Raw genomic sequence first — 21422 nt, 5'->3', positions numbered from 1 at the left:
ACCTGTTGAAGGGCAACAGGAATGTAATCTGAGCCAGTGGTCCTCTCCTATAGCACTCTAACCACTGAATCCACAGTATCTTACTATCTGGATGTCTGCATGTATCTTTTCTCTATTATTTTACAATCCTAAAGATTAGTTGGAAAAGTAAATATGCTGAAACAGGCTACCAAAGTTCTAGTTAGAAGAGCCTTCCTCTTCCAAACTATAGACCTATAGACCTATTTTGTCATTATTCCTGTGAGCCGGTCGCTCTCCACAGGACAAATGCTGAACTCTGGAATTCCTACCCTGCAGTTGTCGATAGTGCTGAAACGCTGTTCGCCATATTTACGCTTATTCGGAGGTTGTTTTTTTCCAACATTTGACCTTTTTTCCACTAGACAAAGTCACCATAGTACTCCAGTTTAGTTCATTTTGACAGGTTCATTTCCTGTGAACTTTGTCTCTTTGGGACATCTTTTTCAATTTGTCCCAGTTTTGCATGTTTTCCCAACAAGCTACTTTTGGTTTCTTCTTTTTTTAATGTGATGCCCCTGTATACGATGCCATCTTCATCCTGAAGGCAATCTGATCGAAAGATTGAATGTAGAAAACATGCATTTCCTGTTCCACCATGTCCCTACACTGATCATGGCTCAGAGAGAAATATTGTGCTTAGAGAGAAATAGAGAGAATTAGAGAGAAATATTGTGCTTAGAGAGATTATCCACATGTACCTCATCTTTTCTTGTCGTTGCTTTCTTGGCGATGGGGGTGAATCACGGTGGACAAGCCTGTAAATAACACTCCTAACAGCAGTATGGAGCTAACAGGGAGCGCTAATGGCCGCTGGGCACACGTACAGTACACTGGTTCAACAGGGTTTCCAGAGGTCCTGATAACATCACAGACTGCTCAGCGAGAGGGGTCTCTGGTCAGTTAGGGGCGGGATGCTGCTACGGGATGTCAGGATCTTTCTGGAGAGCGCTCAAATTGAAAGACTAAGCTGAATACTCATACTAACCAACTAACCGTACTATTTGTGATGTAAATTGAGTAGATAGTATGCTTATTGGTCATAGTATGGATATAGTTAGTATGCCAAAAGTTCCCGGGTGTGTCGTACAACAACGGCGACAATACGAAGTATACAAGCAGTGGACACTATTTCCGTGCTTTTAGGGACCATAATGCAATTCTTCAGAAAATGAGTGTGGATTCACATCGTTTTCAGATTTGAAGAAAATGGAGGAAAATATCCAATGAGAGAGGATACAAATTCACTGCTTTAACTAATTATGACAAATGTTAAGAAAGTGTTGAGCAATGTAATAAAGTAATGACTTTTCAAATCAGTTACCTTACACGTTATGTTGGCTGACAATTTGTTAGCTACGCTATCCTTACGAACCACATTGCATATCATTACAGCAGTATGTTAGCTAGCTACCTAACGTTAGTTGCCTACTAATACATCAAACTTGCCAGTATATTAACTAAATGCTATCTAACTAACTACCAAACGTTTATTGACATGATGAATCCTGTAATTCTTAGCTTAGCGAAGTGGTATAGTCATTGTGTGTTCTCAATGGACATTCTGGTGCTTTCGTAAATTCGCTCTGGCTATCTACTCCGATTTCAGAGCACTCTTGTAACGGCTGTCTAATCCCTCCTCCTCGGATGAGGAGAAGGAGTAAGGGTCGGACCAAAACGCAGCGTTGTATGATGACATAATGAATATTTATTAAAGCAAAGACGAACACGAAAAACACTTGGAAAGATTACAAAACAACAAAACGACGTAGACAGACCTGAACTAGAGAACTTACATAGACACGAAGAACGCACGAACAGGTAAGACTAGCCAATCGAACGAACAAACGAAACAGTCCCGTGTGGTGCAACAGACACAGGAACAACCACCCACAAACAAACAGTGAGAACAGCCTACCTTAATATGGTTCTCAATCAGAGGAAACGTCAAACACCTGCCCCTAATTGAGAACCATATCAGGCAACACATTTAACCCAACATAGAAACACATAACATAGAATGCCCACCCCAACTCACGCCCTGACCAACTAAACACATACAAAAACAAGGAAAACAGGTCAGGAACGTGACAACTCTCATCTGAGTGTACCAGAGCGCAGAATAACTGATGAATTTACGAACGCTGAACACCCGTTGAATATGGCCGGTGCAAAAAAAGCATAAGCAGCACAGTTACAACGCTCTGGATAACATGAAAACGGCCTAACCAGCTCTGCTAGGGGGAGTAAAATGGTCATAGTGACATGTTCTCTTATTTGTTTCTGGAAGTAGCTAGCAAGCTAGCCAAAGTTAGAACGCTCGGGTCAACCCTAATCCTCGGCCAGGGCGTCCAGTGTGAAAACGCTCTGAATTTACAAACAAACAATCTGACAACGCTCTGAATTTCCAAACGGCGAGAGCGCACTCTGAGCACCCTCTGGTACTCCAGATTGTATTTAAGAACACACACAAAGTCGTAAAATGTCTAGCTAGTAATTTGTTATGCTAAAAAGCTAGCAAGAGGTTGCATAGCAACAGCATCAACTTCCGGTAGACAGGCGAAGAGCTAGTACGCTCAACTGAAAGGATACTGTTTGTTTACGGTGTACTAAAATGAACTAATAGTATATACTCATTAAGTATGTAGTAGACAGTATATTAGTATGAGTATTCAAACACAGCTTAACCCAACAGATTAGAGCAAATCATGGTTAGCAATACAAATGTTGGCTGTGACTCATCTTTTTAGGATCTCCACTGTCCAATGGTTGGAATTTTCCTCTCCAAACCAAAGTTATTTGAGTGGTTTCAAAACACAACCTACGGAGAGAAAAGCAACATGGTTGTTAAATAGGCACAGACAGTAGTTGTAGATGTAGTAGTGATGGGGGAAAATCCATGCAGTTACATATCGGGATATTATTTTCTACGATTAATCGCAATATTATATTTGACATTATTTTTGTGCTAGTCAGATGTACCTGCACCAAAACGCTGGTATTTTTCCTCCTAAAGCTTGTTCTCTATCTACTTTTCAAAAATCTGTACATTTATTTCCACGACTGATCAAAACTCGTTTTCTAATTGGTTGTCTTTTGTACCTCTGCAGCAGACATATGGTGAGCAATGTTTGGTTCATCGAATCGCAATAAAATCGCAGTATCGAATCGCAATACATATAGTATCGTAAGAATCATGAGAATTGCCACACATATCGTATCAGCACAAGTATGGTGATACTATCGTATTGTGAGGTCCCTGGTGGCAATTCCCAGCCCTAATATGTATACGTTGTTACATATCAGGTCTGCTTGCTTAAACCACAATTCCAGGGCGAGGAGAGGTTCCTGAATATGTTAACAAAGATGGCAACACACTTAAACAATGCATGTGGCAACATTTGTTATGATAATCTTTGACATTTTAGTGGAGGTGCTCTTGCTGTTTCTCAGAAGGGGAGAGGGACCGGTGCTGGCTCCTGACCTGTTATATCCAGATGTCAGCCCAACATGGCTCCCCTCTTCTTCCCTCTCCTTACCTCCCCTCTCCACCTCGCTTCTCCTCCTCACCCTCTCCTCCCCTCTCTTCCCTCACCTCTCTCCCCTCTCCTCCCCCTCTCCCCCTCCACCTCCCCCTCTCTTCCCTCCCCCATATCCTCCCCCTCTCTTCCCTCCCCCGTCTCCTCCTCCCTCTCCCTTCTCCTCCCTCTCCCCTCTCCTCCCCCTCCCCTCTCCTCCCCCTCTCTTCCCTCTCCTCCCCCTCTCTTCCCTCACCCGTCTCCTCCTCCCTCTCCCCTCTCCTCCCCCTCCCCTCTCCTCCCCCTCTCTTCCCTCTCCTCCCCCTCTCTTCCCTCACCCCTCTCCTCCCCCTCTCTTCCCTCTCCTCCCCCTCTCTTCCCTCACCCGTCTCCTCCTCCCTCTCCCCTGTCCTCCCCCTCCCCTCTCGTAGTATTTCGTGGATGGGTGTACAGAGCTCTGCTGCTGTAAGCTGCTCTGCAGTGCAGTGACTAGGCAGGATTTTGAGATTCTTCGTAATGAAATGTGTTGTCCTGCCGAGTGCCACAAGCTACTTTCCACTTGGCCTCAGAGCTGACACTGTCCCTTTGGACATACAGGAAACGCCTACCTGGAACCAGTTAGAAGTAGACTACTGCACTGGAGCTGTGTCCTGTGAGGTCATACTGTCAGAGCTGAACCATGTCTTTAGGGTTAAAGCTGGGAGTCCTACTTAGCTGGGAGTCCTACTTAGCTGGGAGTCCTACTTAGCTGAGAGTCCTACTTAGCTGGGAGTGCTACATAGCTGGGAGTCCTACTTAGCTGGGAGTCCTACTTAGTTGGGAGTCCTACTTAGCTGGGAGTCCTACTTAGCTGGGAGTCCTACTTAGCTGAGAATCCTACTTAGCTGAGAGTCCTACTTAGTTGAGAGTCCTACTTAGCTGAGAGTCCTACTTAGCTGAGAGTCCAACTTAGCTGGGAGTCATACTGTCAGAGCTGAACCATGTCTTTAGGGTTAAAGCTGGGAGTCCTACTTAGCTGGGAGTCCTACTTAGCTGGGAGTCCTACTTAGCTGAGAGACCTACTTAGCTGAGAGTCCTACTTAGCTGGGAGTCCTACTTAGCTGGGAGTCCTACTTAGCTGAGAATCCTACTTAGCTGAGAGTCCTACTTAGTTGAGAGTCCTACTTAGCTGAGAGTCCTACTTAGCTGAGAGTCCTACTTAGCTGAGAGTCCAACTTAGCTGGGAGTCCTACTTAGTTGGGAGTCCTACTTAGCTGAGAGTCCAACTTAGCTGGGAGTCCTACTTAGCTGGGAGTCCTACTTAGCTGAGAGTCCTACTTAGCTGAGAGTCCTACTTAGCTTGGAGTCCACCTTAAAGTTGTTTGATATTTTGGTTGTGACTGGGAGTGTACTCTCCACTGATACATTTATACATTTTGTCAGTGTGATGATGTTAATATTTGTGGCGTTAGGAGCTGTTCTGGGCTGGTGTTGTGAGCGGGGACATATTCCACTATCGGCTGGCTGTGCCGGCCGTCCTGATAAGAGCCTGTGAGTTATCATCATCCAGGGAGGAGAAGTGCAGCGATGAAAACAAACATAGATCTATTATGCTTTAGAAAAACTGCCAGATCAACTCTTGGACCTAAAGCAAATGTATCTAACTTATTCTATAGCGGCTGTTGCAACCACCACAACTGCTCAGATATTCAGAAACCAGCTACCCGGTTCGTAAATACGAGACTGGTGAGTGTGGGTATAGACAGTGAGAGAGAGAGAGAGAGAGAGAGAGAGAGAGAGAGACCCAAACTTAAGGAAAGCTTTGACTATGTACAGACTCAGTGAGCATAGCCTTGCTATTGAGAAAGGCCGCCGTAGGCAGACATGGCTCTCAAGAGAAGACAGGCTATGTGCTCACTGCCCACAAAATGAGGTGGAAACTGAGCTGCACTTCCTAACCTCCTGCCCAATGTATGACCATATTAGAGAGACATATTTCCCTCAGATTACACAGATCCACAAAGAATTCGAAAACAAATCCAATTTTGATAAACTCCCATATCTACTGGGTGAAATTCCACAGTGTGCCATCACAGCAGCAAGATTTGTGACCTGTTGCCACAAGAAAAGGGCAACCAGTGAAGAACAAACACCATTGTAAATACAACCCATATTTATGTTTATTTATTTTAACTTGTGTGCTTTAACCATTTGTACATTGTTACAACACTGTATATATATAATATGACATTTGTCATGTCTTTATTGTTTTGAAACTTCTGTATGTGTAATGTTTACTGTTAATTTTTATTGTTTATTTCACTTTTGTATATTATCTACCTCACTTGCTTTGGCAATGTTAACACATGTTTCCCATGCCAATAAAGCCCCTTGAATTGAATTGAATTGAGAGAGAGAGAGAGAGAGAGAGAGAGAGAGAGAGAGAGAGAGAGAGAGAGAGAGAGAGAGAGAGAGAGAGAGAGAGAGAGAGAGAGAGAGAGAGAGAGAGAGAGAGAGAGAGAGAGAGAGAGAGAGAGAGAGAGAGAGAGAGAGAGAGAGAGAGAGAGAGAGAGAGAGAGAGAGAGAGAGAGAGAGAGAGAGAGAGAGAGAGAGAGAGAGAGAGAGAGAGAGAGAGAGAGAGAGAGAGAGAGAGAGAGAGAGAGAGAGAGAGAGGTTTCTGGTGTGACTTTGCTCTTTTAGTCGTGTGTGTGTGTGTACCCAGGGACAGTGATAGCGCTGCTATGAGTCACTCTGTTTCTCTATCCAATCCGTAGGGTGTACTGTACATTGTGAGTCAGAAGCCACAGAGAGTTTCACTAGTCTACTGAAACACAGAAGAGGGAAATATTAACCTGCATTGTTTCATTTTTCAAGCACATTAATATACACTATATATACAAAAGTATGTGGACACACCTTCAAATTAGTTTATTCAGCAATTTCAGCCACACCCGTTGCTGACAGGTGTATAAAAATTGACCACAGCCATGAAATTTCCCTAGACAAAGATCTGCTGTAGAATGGCCTTACTGAAGAGCTGACTTTCAACGTGGCACCGTCATAAGATGCCACCTTTCCAACAAGTCAGTTCATAACATTTCTGTCTTGCTAGAGCTGCCCCGGGCAACTGTAAGTGCTGTTATTGTGAAGTGGAAACATCTAGGAGCAACAACGGCTCAGCCGCAAAGTGGTAGCTCACACAAGGTCACAGAATGGGATCCTGTCCTCGGTTGCAACACTTACTGCCGAGTTCCAAACTGCCTCTGGAAGCAACATCAGCACAATAACTGTTCTTCGGGAGCCTCATGAAATGGGTTTCCATGGCCGAGCGGCCGCACACAAGCCTAAGATCACCATGCGCTATGTCAAGCGTCGGCTGGAGTGGTGTAAAGTTCACCGCCATTCGACTCTGGAGCAGTGGAAACGCGTTCTCTGGCGTGATGAATCACGCGTCACCATCTGGCAGTCCGATGGATAAGTCTGGGTTTGGCGGATGCCAGTAGAACACTACCTGCCCGAATGCATAGTGCCAACTGTAAAGTTTGGTGGAGGAGGAATAATGATCTAGGGCTGTTTTTCATGGTTCGGGCTAGGCCCCTTAGTTCCAGTGAAGGGAAATCTTAACACATACAATGACATGCTAGACGATTCTCTGCTTCCAACTTTGTGGCAACAGTTTGGGGAAGGCCCTTTCCTGTTTCAGCGTGCAATGCCCCCATGCACAAAGCGAGGTCCACACAGAAATGAATTGTTGAAATCGGTGTGGAAGAACTTCACTGGCCTGCACACAGCCCTGATCTCAACCCCATCGAACACCTTTGGGATGAATTGGAACACCGACTGCGAGCTAGGCCTACTCGCCCAACATCAGTGCCCAAACTCACAAATGCTATTGTGGCTGAATGGAAGCAAGTCCCCGCAGCAATGTTCCAACATCTAGTGGAAAGTCTTCCCAGAAGAGTGGAGGCTGTTATAGAGGTAAAGGGGGGACCAACTCCATATAATGCTCATGATTTTGGAATGAGATGTTCGACGAGCAGGTGTCAACATACTTTTGTACATCTCTGTATGTACAGCAGCACGTATAACACACTTTTCAGACTCCCACTCCATGTTCATCAACATGTATACTTGTGAGTGACAGGAAAAACACCCTTTCTCTTTTTCCATCTCTCTCTTCCCATCTCTCTCTCTCTCTCTTCCCATCTCTTTCTCTCTCTCTCTCTTCCCATCTCTCTCTCTCTCTTCCCATCTCTCTCTCTCTTCCCGTCTCTCTCTCTCTCCCTCTCTCTCTCTATCTCTCTCTCTCTTCCCATCTCTCTCTCTCTCTTCCCATCTCTCTCTCTCTTCCCATCTCTCTCTCTCTCTTCCCATCTCTCTCTCTCTTCCCATCTCTCTCTCTCTTCCCGTCTCCCTCTCTCTCTCTCTCTCTCTCTTCCTATCTCTCTCTCTCTCTCTCTCTCTCTTCCCATCTCTCTCTCTCTTCCCATCTCTCCCTCTCTCTCTTGCCATATCTCTCTCTCTTCCCATCTCTCTCTCTCTCTCTTCCCATCTCTCTCTCTCTTCCCATATCTCTCTCTCTCTCTTCCCATCTCTCTCTCTCTTCCCATATCTCTCTCTCTCTCTTCCCATCTCTCTCTCTTCCCATATCTCTCTCTCTCTTCCCATAACTCTCTCTCTCTTGCCATCTCTCTCTCTCCCTCTCTCTCTATCTCTTATCTTTCTTCCTCAAACTCATGCGTGCTGCAATGTCCTGTACATTGGTTGTGTATGAGATTAGGTCACCTTTCCCTGGGAGAGCATGAACATTCTCTCTATTTCTTTCAATTCAATTCACTTTATTGGCATGACGTAACAATGTACATATTGCCAAAGCTTATTTTGGATATTTACAATATTAAAAAATTAAAATGAGAATCAAAATTGTCAACGGGACAACAGTAACAACAATAACCAAGTGTCAAAATAACCATACATTTAACAATAACAATAAACATACAGTAGAGTACATGTGCAGGTTGATTGGTCTGTCAGACACTGTCCCTCAACTTATGGCAGGCAGCAATGTAGTGCGCTGCCAACCCACAGCTCTCTGCGTCCTCCCCCAACATAACGGGTAGCCTATTCTCATCAGAGAGGTCTTTGAAACCTTGAATAAGGGTTTCAAATTTGGGGAAATGACACTCTCTAATTGTTTTATATTTTTTACATTTTGTCAGGAAATGCAGCTCCGTCTCAGGTTCTGCTGTTGTGCAGTGGTTGCACAGCCTTTCCTCTACAGGGAGCCAGGTTTTCCTGTGTCTACCCTACTCAATCGCAAGGCTGTGCTCACTGAGCCTGTACTTTGTCAAGGTTTTTCTAAGGTTTTGATCAGTAACCATGGTCAAATATTTAGCCACGGTGTACTGTCGATTTAGGGCCAGATAGCACTGCATTTTGCTTTGTGTTTGTGCTTGTGTTTCCCAATAAGCAATATAGTTTTGTTTTGACTGTGTTGTAATTTGGTTTATCCTGATTGATTGGATGTTCTGGTCCTGAGGCTTCAGTGTGTTAGTAGAACAGGTTTGTGAACTCAGGACCAGCTGGATGATGGGACTCTTTTCTTTGCTCAGCTCTTGGCATTGCAGGGCTTGGTAATGATATGAGAGGGGGTCACTGTATTTTAGATGTTTCCAAAACTGAATTGCTCTTTTTTGAGTTTTTATTATTAGTGGATATTGGCCTAATTCTGCCCTGCATGCATTGTTTGTAGTTTTCCTCTGGACATGTAGGATAATCTTACAGAACTCTGCATGCAGGGTTTCAATGGGGTGTTTGTCCCATTTGATGAAATCTTGTTTTGCAAGTGGACCCCACACCTCGCTGCCATAAAGTGCAATTGGTTCAATGACATATTCAATTAGTTTTAGCCAAATTGAATATAATATTAGTTTTAGCCAAATTGAAGGTATTTCAATTTGAATTAGCTTTTTAATGACGTAGAATGCCCTGCGTGCTTTCGCTCTCAGTTCATTCACTGCCTCATTAAGGTGTCCAGTTGAGCTTATTTTTAAACCGAAGTAATTGTAGTGTGCAGTACTCTATATATTTTGTACCAATTGAGAACTTTGGTCTAATTCCCTGAGATTTGGATCTTCTCTGGAAAATCATTATTTTAGTATTTTTGGGGTTTACTGCCAGGGCCCAGGTCTGGCAGTACTACTCTAGCAGGTCCAGGCTCTGCTGTAGGCCATGTGCTGTGGGTGACAGCAGGCATAGGTCATCTGTGAAGAGTAGGCATTTAACTTCTGAATTGTGGAGACTAACACCAGGGGCTGAGGATTTTTCTAGAATAGTGGCCAATTCGTTGAGGTAAATATTGAAAAGTGCAGGGCTCAGATTGCAACCCTGACGAAGGCCCCGCCTCTTATAATACTACAGAAAACCTTCCCCAGGTTACTGTTCACACAAATACCTCTGTAATTGTTAGGGTCAAATTTGTCTCCGTTCTTAAAGATTGGGGTTATGAGTCCTTGATTCCAGATGTCAGGGAAATAACCTACACTCAGGATCAAATTAAACAGTTTTAATATAGCCAATTGAAATTTTTCACGAGTGAGTTTGAGCATCTCATTTAGGATGCCATCAGGTCCGCATGCTTTTTTAAATGTAAATCTTTCTCTCTCTAATATATGGAGATTCTCCATCTATCTCTGGCCTGCCTCTTTCCCTCTCTTCCCTCTCTGTCCACATGTCTGTCATCAGCTTTGAAGCTTCTTGCATGCTGCTGTACCTTTCTGATGCTGCCAGTGGTTCTGGCTGGGGAGGCTGTTACATAGGAGAGCTTAATAAATCCTGTATGAATGCCTTATGATGTAAGTAGTAGGAAATACTGCCTGCTCCTGTCAACGAGGGATATTGGTGCTGTAGACTGGAGCAGAGAAGAAGAAGATGGGAAAGTCTAGTGCTGAGTGATTAACACAGATGCTGTTTTTTCCCCGCTTATTAAACAACTAATTGTCCGATGTCGGTTCAATTACTTGAATTACATTTCTGTTTTTTTTTGTGTGAGCCCAACGCACCAACACTCTAGAGAGAAATCAAATCATTCACGAGAGAAATTAAGTCAAGAATGATGTTTGACGCTGGGCTTAAGGGAGTTGTAGTTTTCATTAAGCAAATGTACGTCGTAGTTCAGCGCAGAAACGTGGTAATTAACTACAGTGACCACAATCCATTGAGGCTGACGAATGCACTTTTCCGCACAGATTGCGTGAGAGAGGAGGCTACACAACACAACAATGAGAGGGATAGAGAGTGACAGTTCGTGAAACTATGCCATATCTACTTTGAAGAACTAGTCAAATGATTTGGTCAGACAGCTCTGCAGCATACGTAGGCAGGCTAGCCTAGATAAATATGATGACTACAGACGGTACAGTATGGGGAGCACAGCAGAGATGATAAATATGATGACTACAGACGGTACAGTATGGGGAGCACAGCAGAGATGATAAATATGATGACTACAGACGGTACAGTATGGGGAGCACAGCAGAGATGATAAATATGATGACTACAGACGGTACAGTATGGGGAGCACAGCAGAGATGATAAATATGATGACTACAGACGGTACAGTATGGGGAGCACAGCAGAGATAAATATGATGACTACAGACGGTACAGTATGGGGAGCACAGCAGAGATAAATATGATGACTACAGACGGTACAGTATGGGGAGCACAGCAGAGATAAATATGATGACTACAGACGGTACAGTATGGGGAGCACAGCAGAGATAAATATGATGACTACAGACGGTACAGTATGGGGAGCACAGCAGAGATAAATATGATGACTACAGACGGTACAGTGTGGGGAGCACAGCAGAGATAAATATGATGACTACAGACGGTACAGTATGGGGAGCACAGCAGAGATAAATATGATGACTACAGACGGTACAGTATGGGGAGCACAGCAGAGATAAATATGATGACTACAGACGGTACAGTGTGGGGAGCACAGCAGAGATAAATATGATGACTACAGACGGTACAGTATGGGGAGCACAGCAGAGATAAATATGATGACTACAGACGGTACAGTATGGGGAGCACAGCAGAGATAAATATGATGACTACAGACGGTACAGTGTGGGGAGCACAGCAGAGATAAATATGATGACTACAGACGGTACAGTATGGGGAGCACAGCAGAGATGATAAATATGATGACTACAGACGGTACAGTATGGGGAGCACAGCAGAGATAAATATGATGACTACAGACGGTACAGTATGGGGAGCACAGCAGAGATAAATATGATGACTACAGACGGTACAGTATGGGGAGCACAGCAGAGATGATAAATATGATGACTACAGACGGTACAGTGTGGGGAGCACAGCAGAGATAAATATGATGACTACAGACGGTACAGTATGGGGAGCACAGCAGAGATAAATATGATGACTACAGACGGTACAGTATGGGGAGCACAGCAGAGATAAATATGATGACTACAGACGGTACAGTATGGGGAGCACAGCAGAGATAAATATGATGACTACAGACGGTACAGTATGGGGAGCACAGCAGAGATAAATATGATGACTACAGACGGTACAGTATGGGGAGCACAGCAGAGATGATAAATATGATGACTACAGACGGTACAGTATGGGGAGCACAGCAGAGATGATAAATATGATGACTACAGACGGTACAGTATGAGATGAGATGATGACTTTGAGGAGAGACAATAAAAACGAAGTAATATACACATATTTTATTATTTCATAGTAATTTATTATTTTTATATCGATGTCTACCCAATGTGGACCTGACAGAGACAATGGAATATTTTCTATGTTTTGGCAATTGAATATACACTATTTTGGGCTTTGTAATTTCCATTAAAAAGCTCTAAAATGATTTTAATGCCATTATTTCATAATGCATTTAACGTGTAAAAAACAATTATTGAAACCAAAAATTGAAAACCATTATTATTTTTTTATAATCGACCCTAACCCGAACTGACCTCAAAAAGCACTACGGGAAACATCCCAGAGAGAGTTGAGCTCCTATCGATCTGATCATCTTTACTAGTTTATCTAGCGTGTCCTGCTAGATATAATCGATGCAGTGCTCATTCGCGAAAAAGGACTTTCGTTGCTCCAACGTGTACCTAACCATAAACATCAATGCCTTTCTTAAAATCAATACACAGAAGTATATATTTTTAAACCTGCATATTTAGCTAAAATAAATCCAGGTTAGCAGGCAATAACCAATTAACCAGGTGAAATTGTGTCACTTCTCTTGCATTCATTGCACGCAGAGTCAGGGTATATAAAACAGTTTGGGCTGCCTGGCTCGTTGCAAACTAATTTGCCAGAATTTTACGTAATTATGACATAACATTGAAGGTTGTGCAATGTAACAGGGATATTTAGACTTATGGATGCCACCCGTTAGATAAAATACGGAACGGTTCCGTATTTCACTGAAAGAATAAATGTTTTGTTTTCGAGATGATAGTTTCCGGATTCGACCATATTAATGACCTAAGGCTCGTATTTCTGTGTGTTATTATGTTATAATTAAGTCTATGATTTGATAGAGCAGTCTGACTGAGCGATGGTGGGCACCAGCCGGCTCGTAACCATTCATTCAAACAGCACTTTCGTGCGTTTTGCCAGCAGTTCTGCTGTTTATGACTTCAAGCTTATCAACTCCCGAGATTTGGCTGGTGTAACCGATGTAAAATGGCTAGCTAGTTAGCGGGGTGCGCGCTAATAGCGTTTCAAACGTCACTCGCTCTGAGACTTGGAGTAGTTGTTCCCCTTGCTCTGCATGGGTAACGCTGCTTCGAGGGTGGCTGCTGTCGATGTGTTCCTGGTTCGAGCCCAGGTAGCGGCGAGGGGAGGAATGGAAGCTATACTGTTACACTGGCAATACTAAAGTGCCTATAAGAACATCCAATAGTCAAAGGTATATGAAATACAAATCGTATAGAGAGAAATAGTCCTATAATTCCTATAATAACTACAACCTAAAACTTCTTACCTGGGAATATTGAAGACTCATGTTAAAAGGAACCACCAGCTTTCATATGTTCTCATGTTCTGAGCAAGGAACTTAAACGTTAGCTTTATTACATGGCACATATTGCACTTTTCCTTTCTTCTCCAACACTTTGTTTTTGCATTATTTAAACCAAATTGAACATGTTTTATTATTTATTTGAGGCTAAATTGATTTTATTGATGTATTATATTAAGTTTAAAAAAAGTGTTCATTCAGTATTGTTGTAATTGTCATTATTACAAAAAAATATAAATAAATCTGTGTAATCATCCTATGACACGCTCTGTGTAACCATGCTATGTCACACTCTGTGTAACCATGCTATGTAATGCCCTGTGTAACCATGCTATGTCACGCCCTGTGTAACCATGCTATGTCACGCCCTGTGTAACCATGCTATGTCACGCTCTGTGTAACCATGCTATGTCACACCCTGTGTAAACATGCTATGTCACATCCTGTGTAACCATGCTATGTCACACCCTGTGTAACCATGCTATGTCACACCCTGTGTAACCATGCTATGTCACATCCTGTATAACCATGCTATGTCACATCCTGTATAACCATGCTATGTCACACCCTGTGTAACCATGCTATGTCACACCCTGTATAACCATGCTATGTCACACCCTGTATAACCATGCTATGTCACATCCTGTATAACCATGCTATGTCACATCCTGTATAACCATGCTATGTCACACCCTGTGTAACCATGCTATGTCACACCCTGTATAACCATGCTATGTCACATCCTGTATAACCATGCTATGTCACACCCTGTATAACCATGCCATGTCACATCCTGTATAACCATGCTATGTCACACCCTGTGTAACCATGCTATGTCACACCCTGTATAACCATGCTATGTCACACCCTGTATAACCATGCTATGTCACACCCTGTATAACCATGCTATGTCACACCCTGTGTAACCATGCTATGTCACATCCTGTATAACCATGCTATGTCATGCCCTGTGGCTGTAGAGATCCCAGAGGGGGTTATGAGTGATGAGATAAGGTGACAACCAGCTGGGTCTCTCTCTGTAGCAGTATGTCTGCCTCTCTGTCAAAGGGTGATTCAGCACCGTTACTCTACACTGCAGGGTTGGAACAAACAGTACATTACTGCTCAACCCTGCCAGGACAGTGGAACATCATCAACTACAGTGTAGCATTGTCTTTGAGAGTCTGATGGACTGGCTGTGTTCACATAAGAGTAGGACCCTTTCAGGATCATGAAACACACTATAGATATTTATATATTTATATTTTCACAGACACTCTAATCCAGTAGTGAGTGCCTACATTTTCATATTGGTCCCCCGTGGGAATTGAACCCACAACCCTGCCGTTGCATGTGCCCTGTTCTTCCAACTGAGCCACACGGGACCACAGATGGATGGATAGAGTAGACCCCGCCTCCACATTAGACCCCGCCTACTAGTCATACTATGGTAGAGATCCCAGAGGGGGTTATGAGTGATGAGATAAGGTGACCCATACAACACACAACTGATAACAGAGGGAAGGAAGATGGACAGGAAAGGAATAACTATATTGGAGAGTATTTTCAGGAGACGGGAGGAGAGGAGGAGAGGGGATGAGGAGGAGGAGGAGAGGGGATGAGGAGGAGGAGGAGGAGGAGAGGGGATGAGGAGGAGGAGGAGAGGGGATGAGGAGGAGGAGGAGAGGGGATGAGGAGGAGGAGAGGGGATGAGGAGGAGGAGGAGACGGGATGAGGAGGAGGAGGAGGAGAGGGGATGAGGAGGAGGAGGAGGAGGAGGAGAGGGGATGAGGAGGAGGAGAGAGGGGATGATGAGGAGGAGGAGAGGGGATGAGGAGGAGGAGAGGGGATGAGGAGGAGGAGGAGAGGGGATGAGGAGGAGGAGAGGGGATGAGGAGGAGGAGGAGAGGGGATGAGGAGGAGGAGGAGAGGGGATGAGGAGGAGGAGGAGAGGGGATGAGGAGAGAGGTGATGAGGAGGAGGTCAAGACCAGTCGTGAGAGAGTAAGGGGGATTGGGAGACTGAGAAGGCCTCTTCAAGCCAGAACAGGGAGCAAAAGGAGGCCACCTCAGTAGCTCTGAGCCCACACAGACAGAAGGATGGGTGGGTTTCTGGAGAAGCCTGAGGGAGGTTTAGGGCCCAGCCTTAGGGTGGACACTTGGCTCCTGAGCTCACTAAATCCTGTGTTCTATTATTGATGGATTTAATTCCCTCTTTCCCTGCATGTAGTCTTTCCCCCTCTCTCCCCCTCTCTCTCTCTCCTCTCATTATACGTGCTAAGCACTCTACCCCTCCCTCTTTCCCTGCATGTACTCTTTCCCCCTCTCTCCCCCTCTCTCCCCCTCTCTCTCCTCTCATTATGCCTGCTGATCACTCTACCTCTCCCTTTCTATCTCCCCGATCAGGTCTGTCTCTCTCAATCCATCACTGATTGTCTCCTCCGACTGTGTACCTTGATCACCAGACAGACTGTGTACCTTGATCACCAGACAGACTGTGTACCTTGATCACCAGACAGACTGTGTACCTTGATCACCAGACAGACTGTGTACCTTGATCACCAGACAGACTGTGTACCTTGATCACCAGACAGACTGTGTACCTTGGTCACTAGACAGACTGTGTACCTTGATCACTAGACACACTGTGTACCTTGATCACCAGACAGACTGTGTACCTTGATCACTAGACAGACTGTGTACCTTGATCACCAGACAGACTGTGTACCTTGATCACCAGACAGACTGTGTACCTTGATCACTAGACAGCCTGTGTACCTTGATCACTAGACAGACTGTGTACCTTGGTCACTAGACAGACTGTGTACCTTGATCACTAGACAGACTGTGTACCTTGATCACCAGACAGACTGTGTACCTTGATCACTAGACAGACTGTGTACCTTGATCACAAGACAGACTGTGTACCTTGATCACTAGACAGACTGTGTACCTTGGTCACTAGACAGACTGTGTACCTTGATCACTAGACAGACGGTGTACCTTGATCACCAGACAGACTGTGTACCTTGATCACTAGACAGACTGTGTACCTTGATCACTAGACAGACTGTGTACCTTGATCACTAGACAGACTGTGTACCTTGATCACTAGACATACTGTGTACCTTGGTCACTAGACAGACTGCGTACCTTGATCACTAGACAGACTGTGTACCTTGATCACTAGACAGACGGTGTACCTTGATCACCAGACAGACTGTGTACCTTGGTCACTAGACAGACTGTGTACCTTGATCACTAGACAGACTGTGTACCTTGGTCACTAGACAGACTGTGTACCTTGGTCACTAGACAGACTGTGTACCTTGATCACTAGACAGACTGTGTACCTTGACACCCATATCTTAAAATTGGCCTTCACCCAACATTGCGATGAATTTCAACCCGAGCTTTGACAGCATGTTTATTAGGTCGTATTGAAAGATCAAAACAACTGTCTTGCCGGACTTTATTTAGGTTTAGTTTATTATCACTAAATCGAACACAGAATTGTTTTCTGTTGAAGCACGACCACTGCTCTCTCCCATCTCAGGCCTGTGGTCAGACCAATGAGTGGTGATTGGCTGCTTCTCCCTGGTGTTCTGTCTAGCTGGGCTGATCCCAGATCTGTGTCATCCCTGGCTCCTGCCAGCTTGTGTCAGCTCTCACAACACAATGCTGAGACATCCATAGTTCTCACCAAGGAAGTTAGCGTGTGTGTGTGTGTGTGTGTGTGTGTGTGTGTGTGTGTGTGTGTGTGTGTGTGTGTGTGTGTGTGTGTGTGTGTGTGTGTGTGTGTGTGTGTGTGTGTGTGTGTGTGTGTGTGTGTGTGTGTGTGTGTGTGTGTGTGTGTGTGTGTGTGTGACCTCACTGTCGTCTTCGTACTTGAATATAATAGCTTGTTTTGTTGGTTTAAAACAGTATGTGATGTCCTGCCTGGTCCACAGAGTCAGTACCTGTTTGTGTGTCGTTTGTTTTCCTCTCAGGCTGGCTGTCACTGCAGCGTGATAGAGAGACACGGAGAAAGACGAGGAGACGAGAGAGGGAGAGAGGGGCTGTCTGCCTCCATGTCTGCTCCTGTCCCTTCCACTCGGAGATCTGCGTCTGGCTCACGCAGGTACAGCACTGCATACACACTTACCTACCTATCTAAAGCTCGTACTCTCTCTGTCTGTCGTCAGTTCTCTAATTCATCTGCAATCTTTCTCCTTTCACCTTCTTTTTAGATTAACTTCAAACTCTTATGTAGTCAACCCTCTCAGTCAACCTTCCTCAGTCAACCTTCCTCAGTCAACCTTCCTCAGTCAACCTCTCAGTCAACCCCTCAGTCAACCCCCCAGTCAACCCCATCAGTCAACCCCTCAGTCAACCTCTCAGTCAACCTCTCAGTCAATCCCTCAGTCAACCTCTCGGTCAACCTCTCGGTCAACCCCTCGGTCAACCACTCAGTCAACCTCCCTCAGTCAACCTACCTCAGTCAACCTCTCAGTCAACCTCTCGGTCAACCCCTTGGTCAACCACTTAGTCAACCTCCCTCAGTCAACCTCCCTCAGTCAACCTCCCTCAGTCAACCCCTCAGTCAACCCCCCCAGTCAACCTCTTAGTCAACCTCTTTGTCAACCTCTTAGTCAACCTCTCAGTCAACCTCTTAGTCAACCTCTTAGTCAACCTCTTAATCAACCTCTTAGTCAACCTCTCAGTCAACCTCTCGGTCAACCTCTCGGTCAACCTCTTAGTCAACCCCCCTTAGTCAACCTCTTAGTCAACCCCCCTTAGTCAACCTCTTAGTCAACTCTCAGTCAACCCCTCAGTCAACCTCTTAGTCAACCTCTTAGTTAACCTCTTAGTCAACCTCTTAGTCAACCCCTTAGTCAACCTCTTAGTCAACCCCTCAGTCAACCCCTTAGTCAACCTCTTAGTCAACCTCTTAGTCAACCCTCAGTCAACCCCTCAGTCAACCTCTAAGTCAACCTCTTAGTCAACCCTCAGTCAACCCCTCAGTCAACCTCTTAGTCAACCTCTTAGTTAACCTCTTAGTCAACCTCTTAGGCAACCCCTCAGTCAACCTCTCAGTCAACCCCCCTTAGTCAACCCTCCTTAGTCAACCTCTTAGTCAACCCCTTAGTCAACCCCTCAGTCAACCTCTTAGTCAACCTCTTAGTTAACCTCTTAGTTAACCTCTTAGTTAACCCCTCTCTCTCTTGCATCTCTCTGTTGTTCTCCATACCTCCTCTATTTTGTCCTCTTATTTTCACCCACAAGAAATAGTCAGTGGTGAAGATAATGGTTCTGTCCCACCCAGAGACCATTTATAATGATGGGGTGTCTCCTTGAATAAATGTTGTGTGTGAACGTGTGTTTGTCTATACTGCTACAGTACAGGAGCTCATAATCTCCTGAGAGAGCTGAGGCTCAGCTTTGCTTCTGTCCCATCAGCTGCTGAGCTCCATAAACGGTTACAGGCCAATGCTTCCCCCTCTCTCTCTCTCTCTCTCTCTCTCTCTCTCTCTCTCCCTCCCTCCCTCCCTCGCTCTCTCTCTCTCTCTCCCTCCCTCCCTCCCTCCCTCGCTCTCTCTCCCTCCCTCCCTCCCTCGCTCTCTCTCTCTCTCTCTCTCTCTTTCTCCCTCGCTCTCTCTCTCTCTTTCTCCCTCGCTCTCTCTCTCTCGCTCTCTCCAATTTCAATTCAAGGGCTTTATTGGTATGGGAAACTCTCTCACTCTGTCTCTCCCTCTGTCTCTCTCTTTCTCTCTCTCTCTCTCTCTCTCTCTCTCTCTCTCTCTCTCTCTCTCTCTCTCTCTCTCTCTCTCTCTCTCTCTCTCTCTCTCTCTCTCTCTCTCTCTCTCTCTCTCTCTCTCTCTCTCTCTCTCTCTCTCTCTCTCTCTCTCTCTCTCTCGGTCCCCCCCTCCCTCTGCAGTCAGGATTGTGTCAGCATTTGAGAGCTTTGCTTTTCTGTCTTTTTATCTGACAGTGATTTGACCATGTAACTGTTTTGTTAGCTAAAGTGAATGTGTTGAGTTTCTATAAATCTATAAATGGAGTGAATGACTGGTCAGTAGTTCATTTATTCAACATAAGTGTTACTGTACTGTCACCTTGCACTCCATGTCTTTATGTCTTTACATTGATCTTTCACCTAAATGAATAACTCATGTGCAATGTCCTAGCTACAGAGCAGCGGTAGCATGAAATCTGTCTCTCGTCTCTCTTCCCAGATTCAACCCTCTGAATGCTCTGCAGCCCAAACGCCGCTTGCAGCAAATGCTGTCGTCGCCCTCCTCGTCCGTACCCGTACCCGTACCCACGCGCCCTGCGTGAGAAACAATTCTGTTATACTGTCCCAGAGAGCATGCTCTGTAACTGCAGCTGCAGAACCACTAGAATGTACTGTACATGGAGAGGAGGAGATGTGCTGTAGTCATAGCTGGACAGACAGACAGAGATCAATTGATCTCTGATATTCACTGATAAACCCTCAGATGCACCAAACAGATTGGGTGGTACACTGACATTGCCAATATTATAGCCAATAGCTTGATGAGGTGATTGACAACAGTAACTGTACTGTACAGCTGTGGTTAAAGTGACAGTGCTGTACAATCTCAAACCATCTTCAAACAGGACCACAGTTAGTTACTGTATGTTAGTTATAAGAGCATTGTCTCTGTCCACATTCTCGTCTCACTTCTTGCAACCATTCTGTATAGGAGTATTCCGCACACAGCCTTCTCTTATACCACCCGGTCTTCTCTTATACCACCCGGCCTTCTCTTATACCACCCGGCCTTCTCTTATACCACCCGGCCTTCTCTTATACCACCCGGCCTTCTCTTATACCACCTGGCCTTCTCTTATACCACCCGGCCTTCTCTTATACCACTTGGCCTTCTCTTATAGCACCCGGCCTTCTCTTATACCACCCAGCCTTCTCTTATACCACCCGGCCTTCTCTTATACCACCCGGCCTTCTCTTATACCACCCGGCCTTCTCTTATACCACCCGGCCTTCTCTTATACCACCCGGCCTTCTCTTATACCACCTGGCCTTCTCTTATACCACCCGGCCTTCTCTTATACCACCCGGCCTTCTCTTATACCACCCGGCCTTCTCTTATACCACCCGGCATTCTCTTATACCACCCAGCCTTCTCTCATACCACCCGACCTTCTCTAATACCACCCAGCCTTCTCTCATACCACCCGACCTTCTCTAATACCACCCAGCCTTCTCTTATACCACCCAGCCTCCCTACACATAATACCACCCGGCCTTCTCTTATACCACCCGGCCTTCCTACACATCTTACCTACCAGGGTCCATCTCAAAGGAGAATCAATGTATTTAAACAGCCATTTTTATATCAGCAGATGTCACAAAGTGCTATAAACATAGCTGGACATGTAATGATGGACTCCAATTGTGCCAAACCCTTATTTAGTCTATATATTTGACATGTTCTACCTTTCTTTCCAGGCTTGCTTCCCCTGCTCTCCTCAGCTTGACCATGTTTTCTGTTTGTATGCTGTTGGCCTTCGTCATAACCTGTCATACCCTATCCTGACCCTTCCTACAATCCCCAGGCTGCTATATCTGTCATATCTGTTTTGCTTATCTCCTCCCACCCAGTCTGGAAGCCAGTGATTGGGCAAAACCCCTGTCCTCCTAGATAACAGACAGCCTTTGATTGCTTTGTTTAATTGGCTGTCATTAGTAAATCGACCAATTGGTCAACAGTAACAGATGAATACAGTACAGGAGTTGACCATCACCGTGCCCCTTTCCCCTCACTAATAGAATTGGAAAAGGACAGGTAAC

At 45.0% G+C, this 21422-nt stretch overlaps 1 protein-coding gene across 1 annotated transcript in view; it reads left to right on the top strand.

Annotated features, from left to right (window-relative positions):
• Window positions 1-21422, top strand: part of LOC139543034 (syntaphilin-like) — a 40897-nt gene that overhangs the window by 5844 nt on the left and 13631 nt on the right. Inside the window, exons 2-3 of the mRNA XM_071349140.1 lie at window positions 17596-17726; window positions 19822-19920. Coding sequence (XP_071205241.1) covers window positions 17677-17726; window positions 19822-19920 — 149 coding nt within the window. The 5' untranslated portion in view covers window positions 17596-17676. The remainder of the gene's footprint in view (window positions 1-17595; window positions 17727-19821; window positions 19921-21422) is intronic.

The sequence above is a fragment of the Salvelinus alpinus genome, chromosome 17 (genome assembly GCF_045679555.1).
Source record: "Salvelinus alpinus chromosome 17, SLU_Salpinus.1, whole genome shotgun sequence".
NCBI lineage: Eukaryota > Metazoa > Chordata > Actinopteri > Salmoniformes > Salmonidae > Salvelinus > Salvelinus alpinus.
The sequence above is the reverse complement of the archived record's forward strand: the minus strand, read 5'-3'. Positions and strand labels throughout refer to the sequence as shown.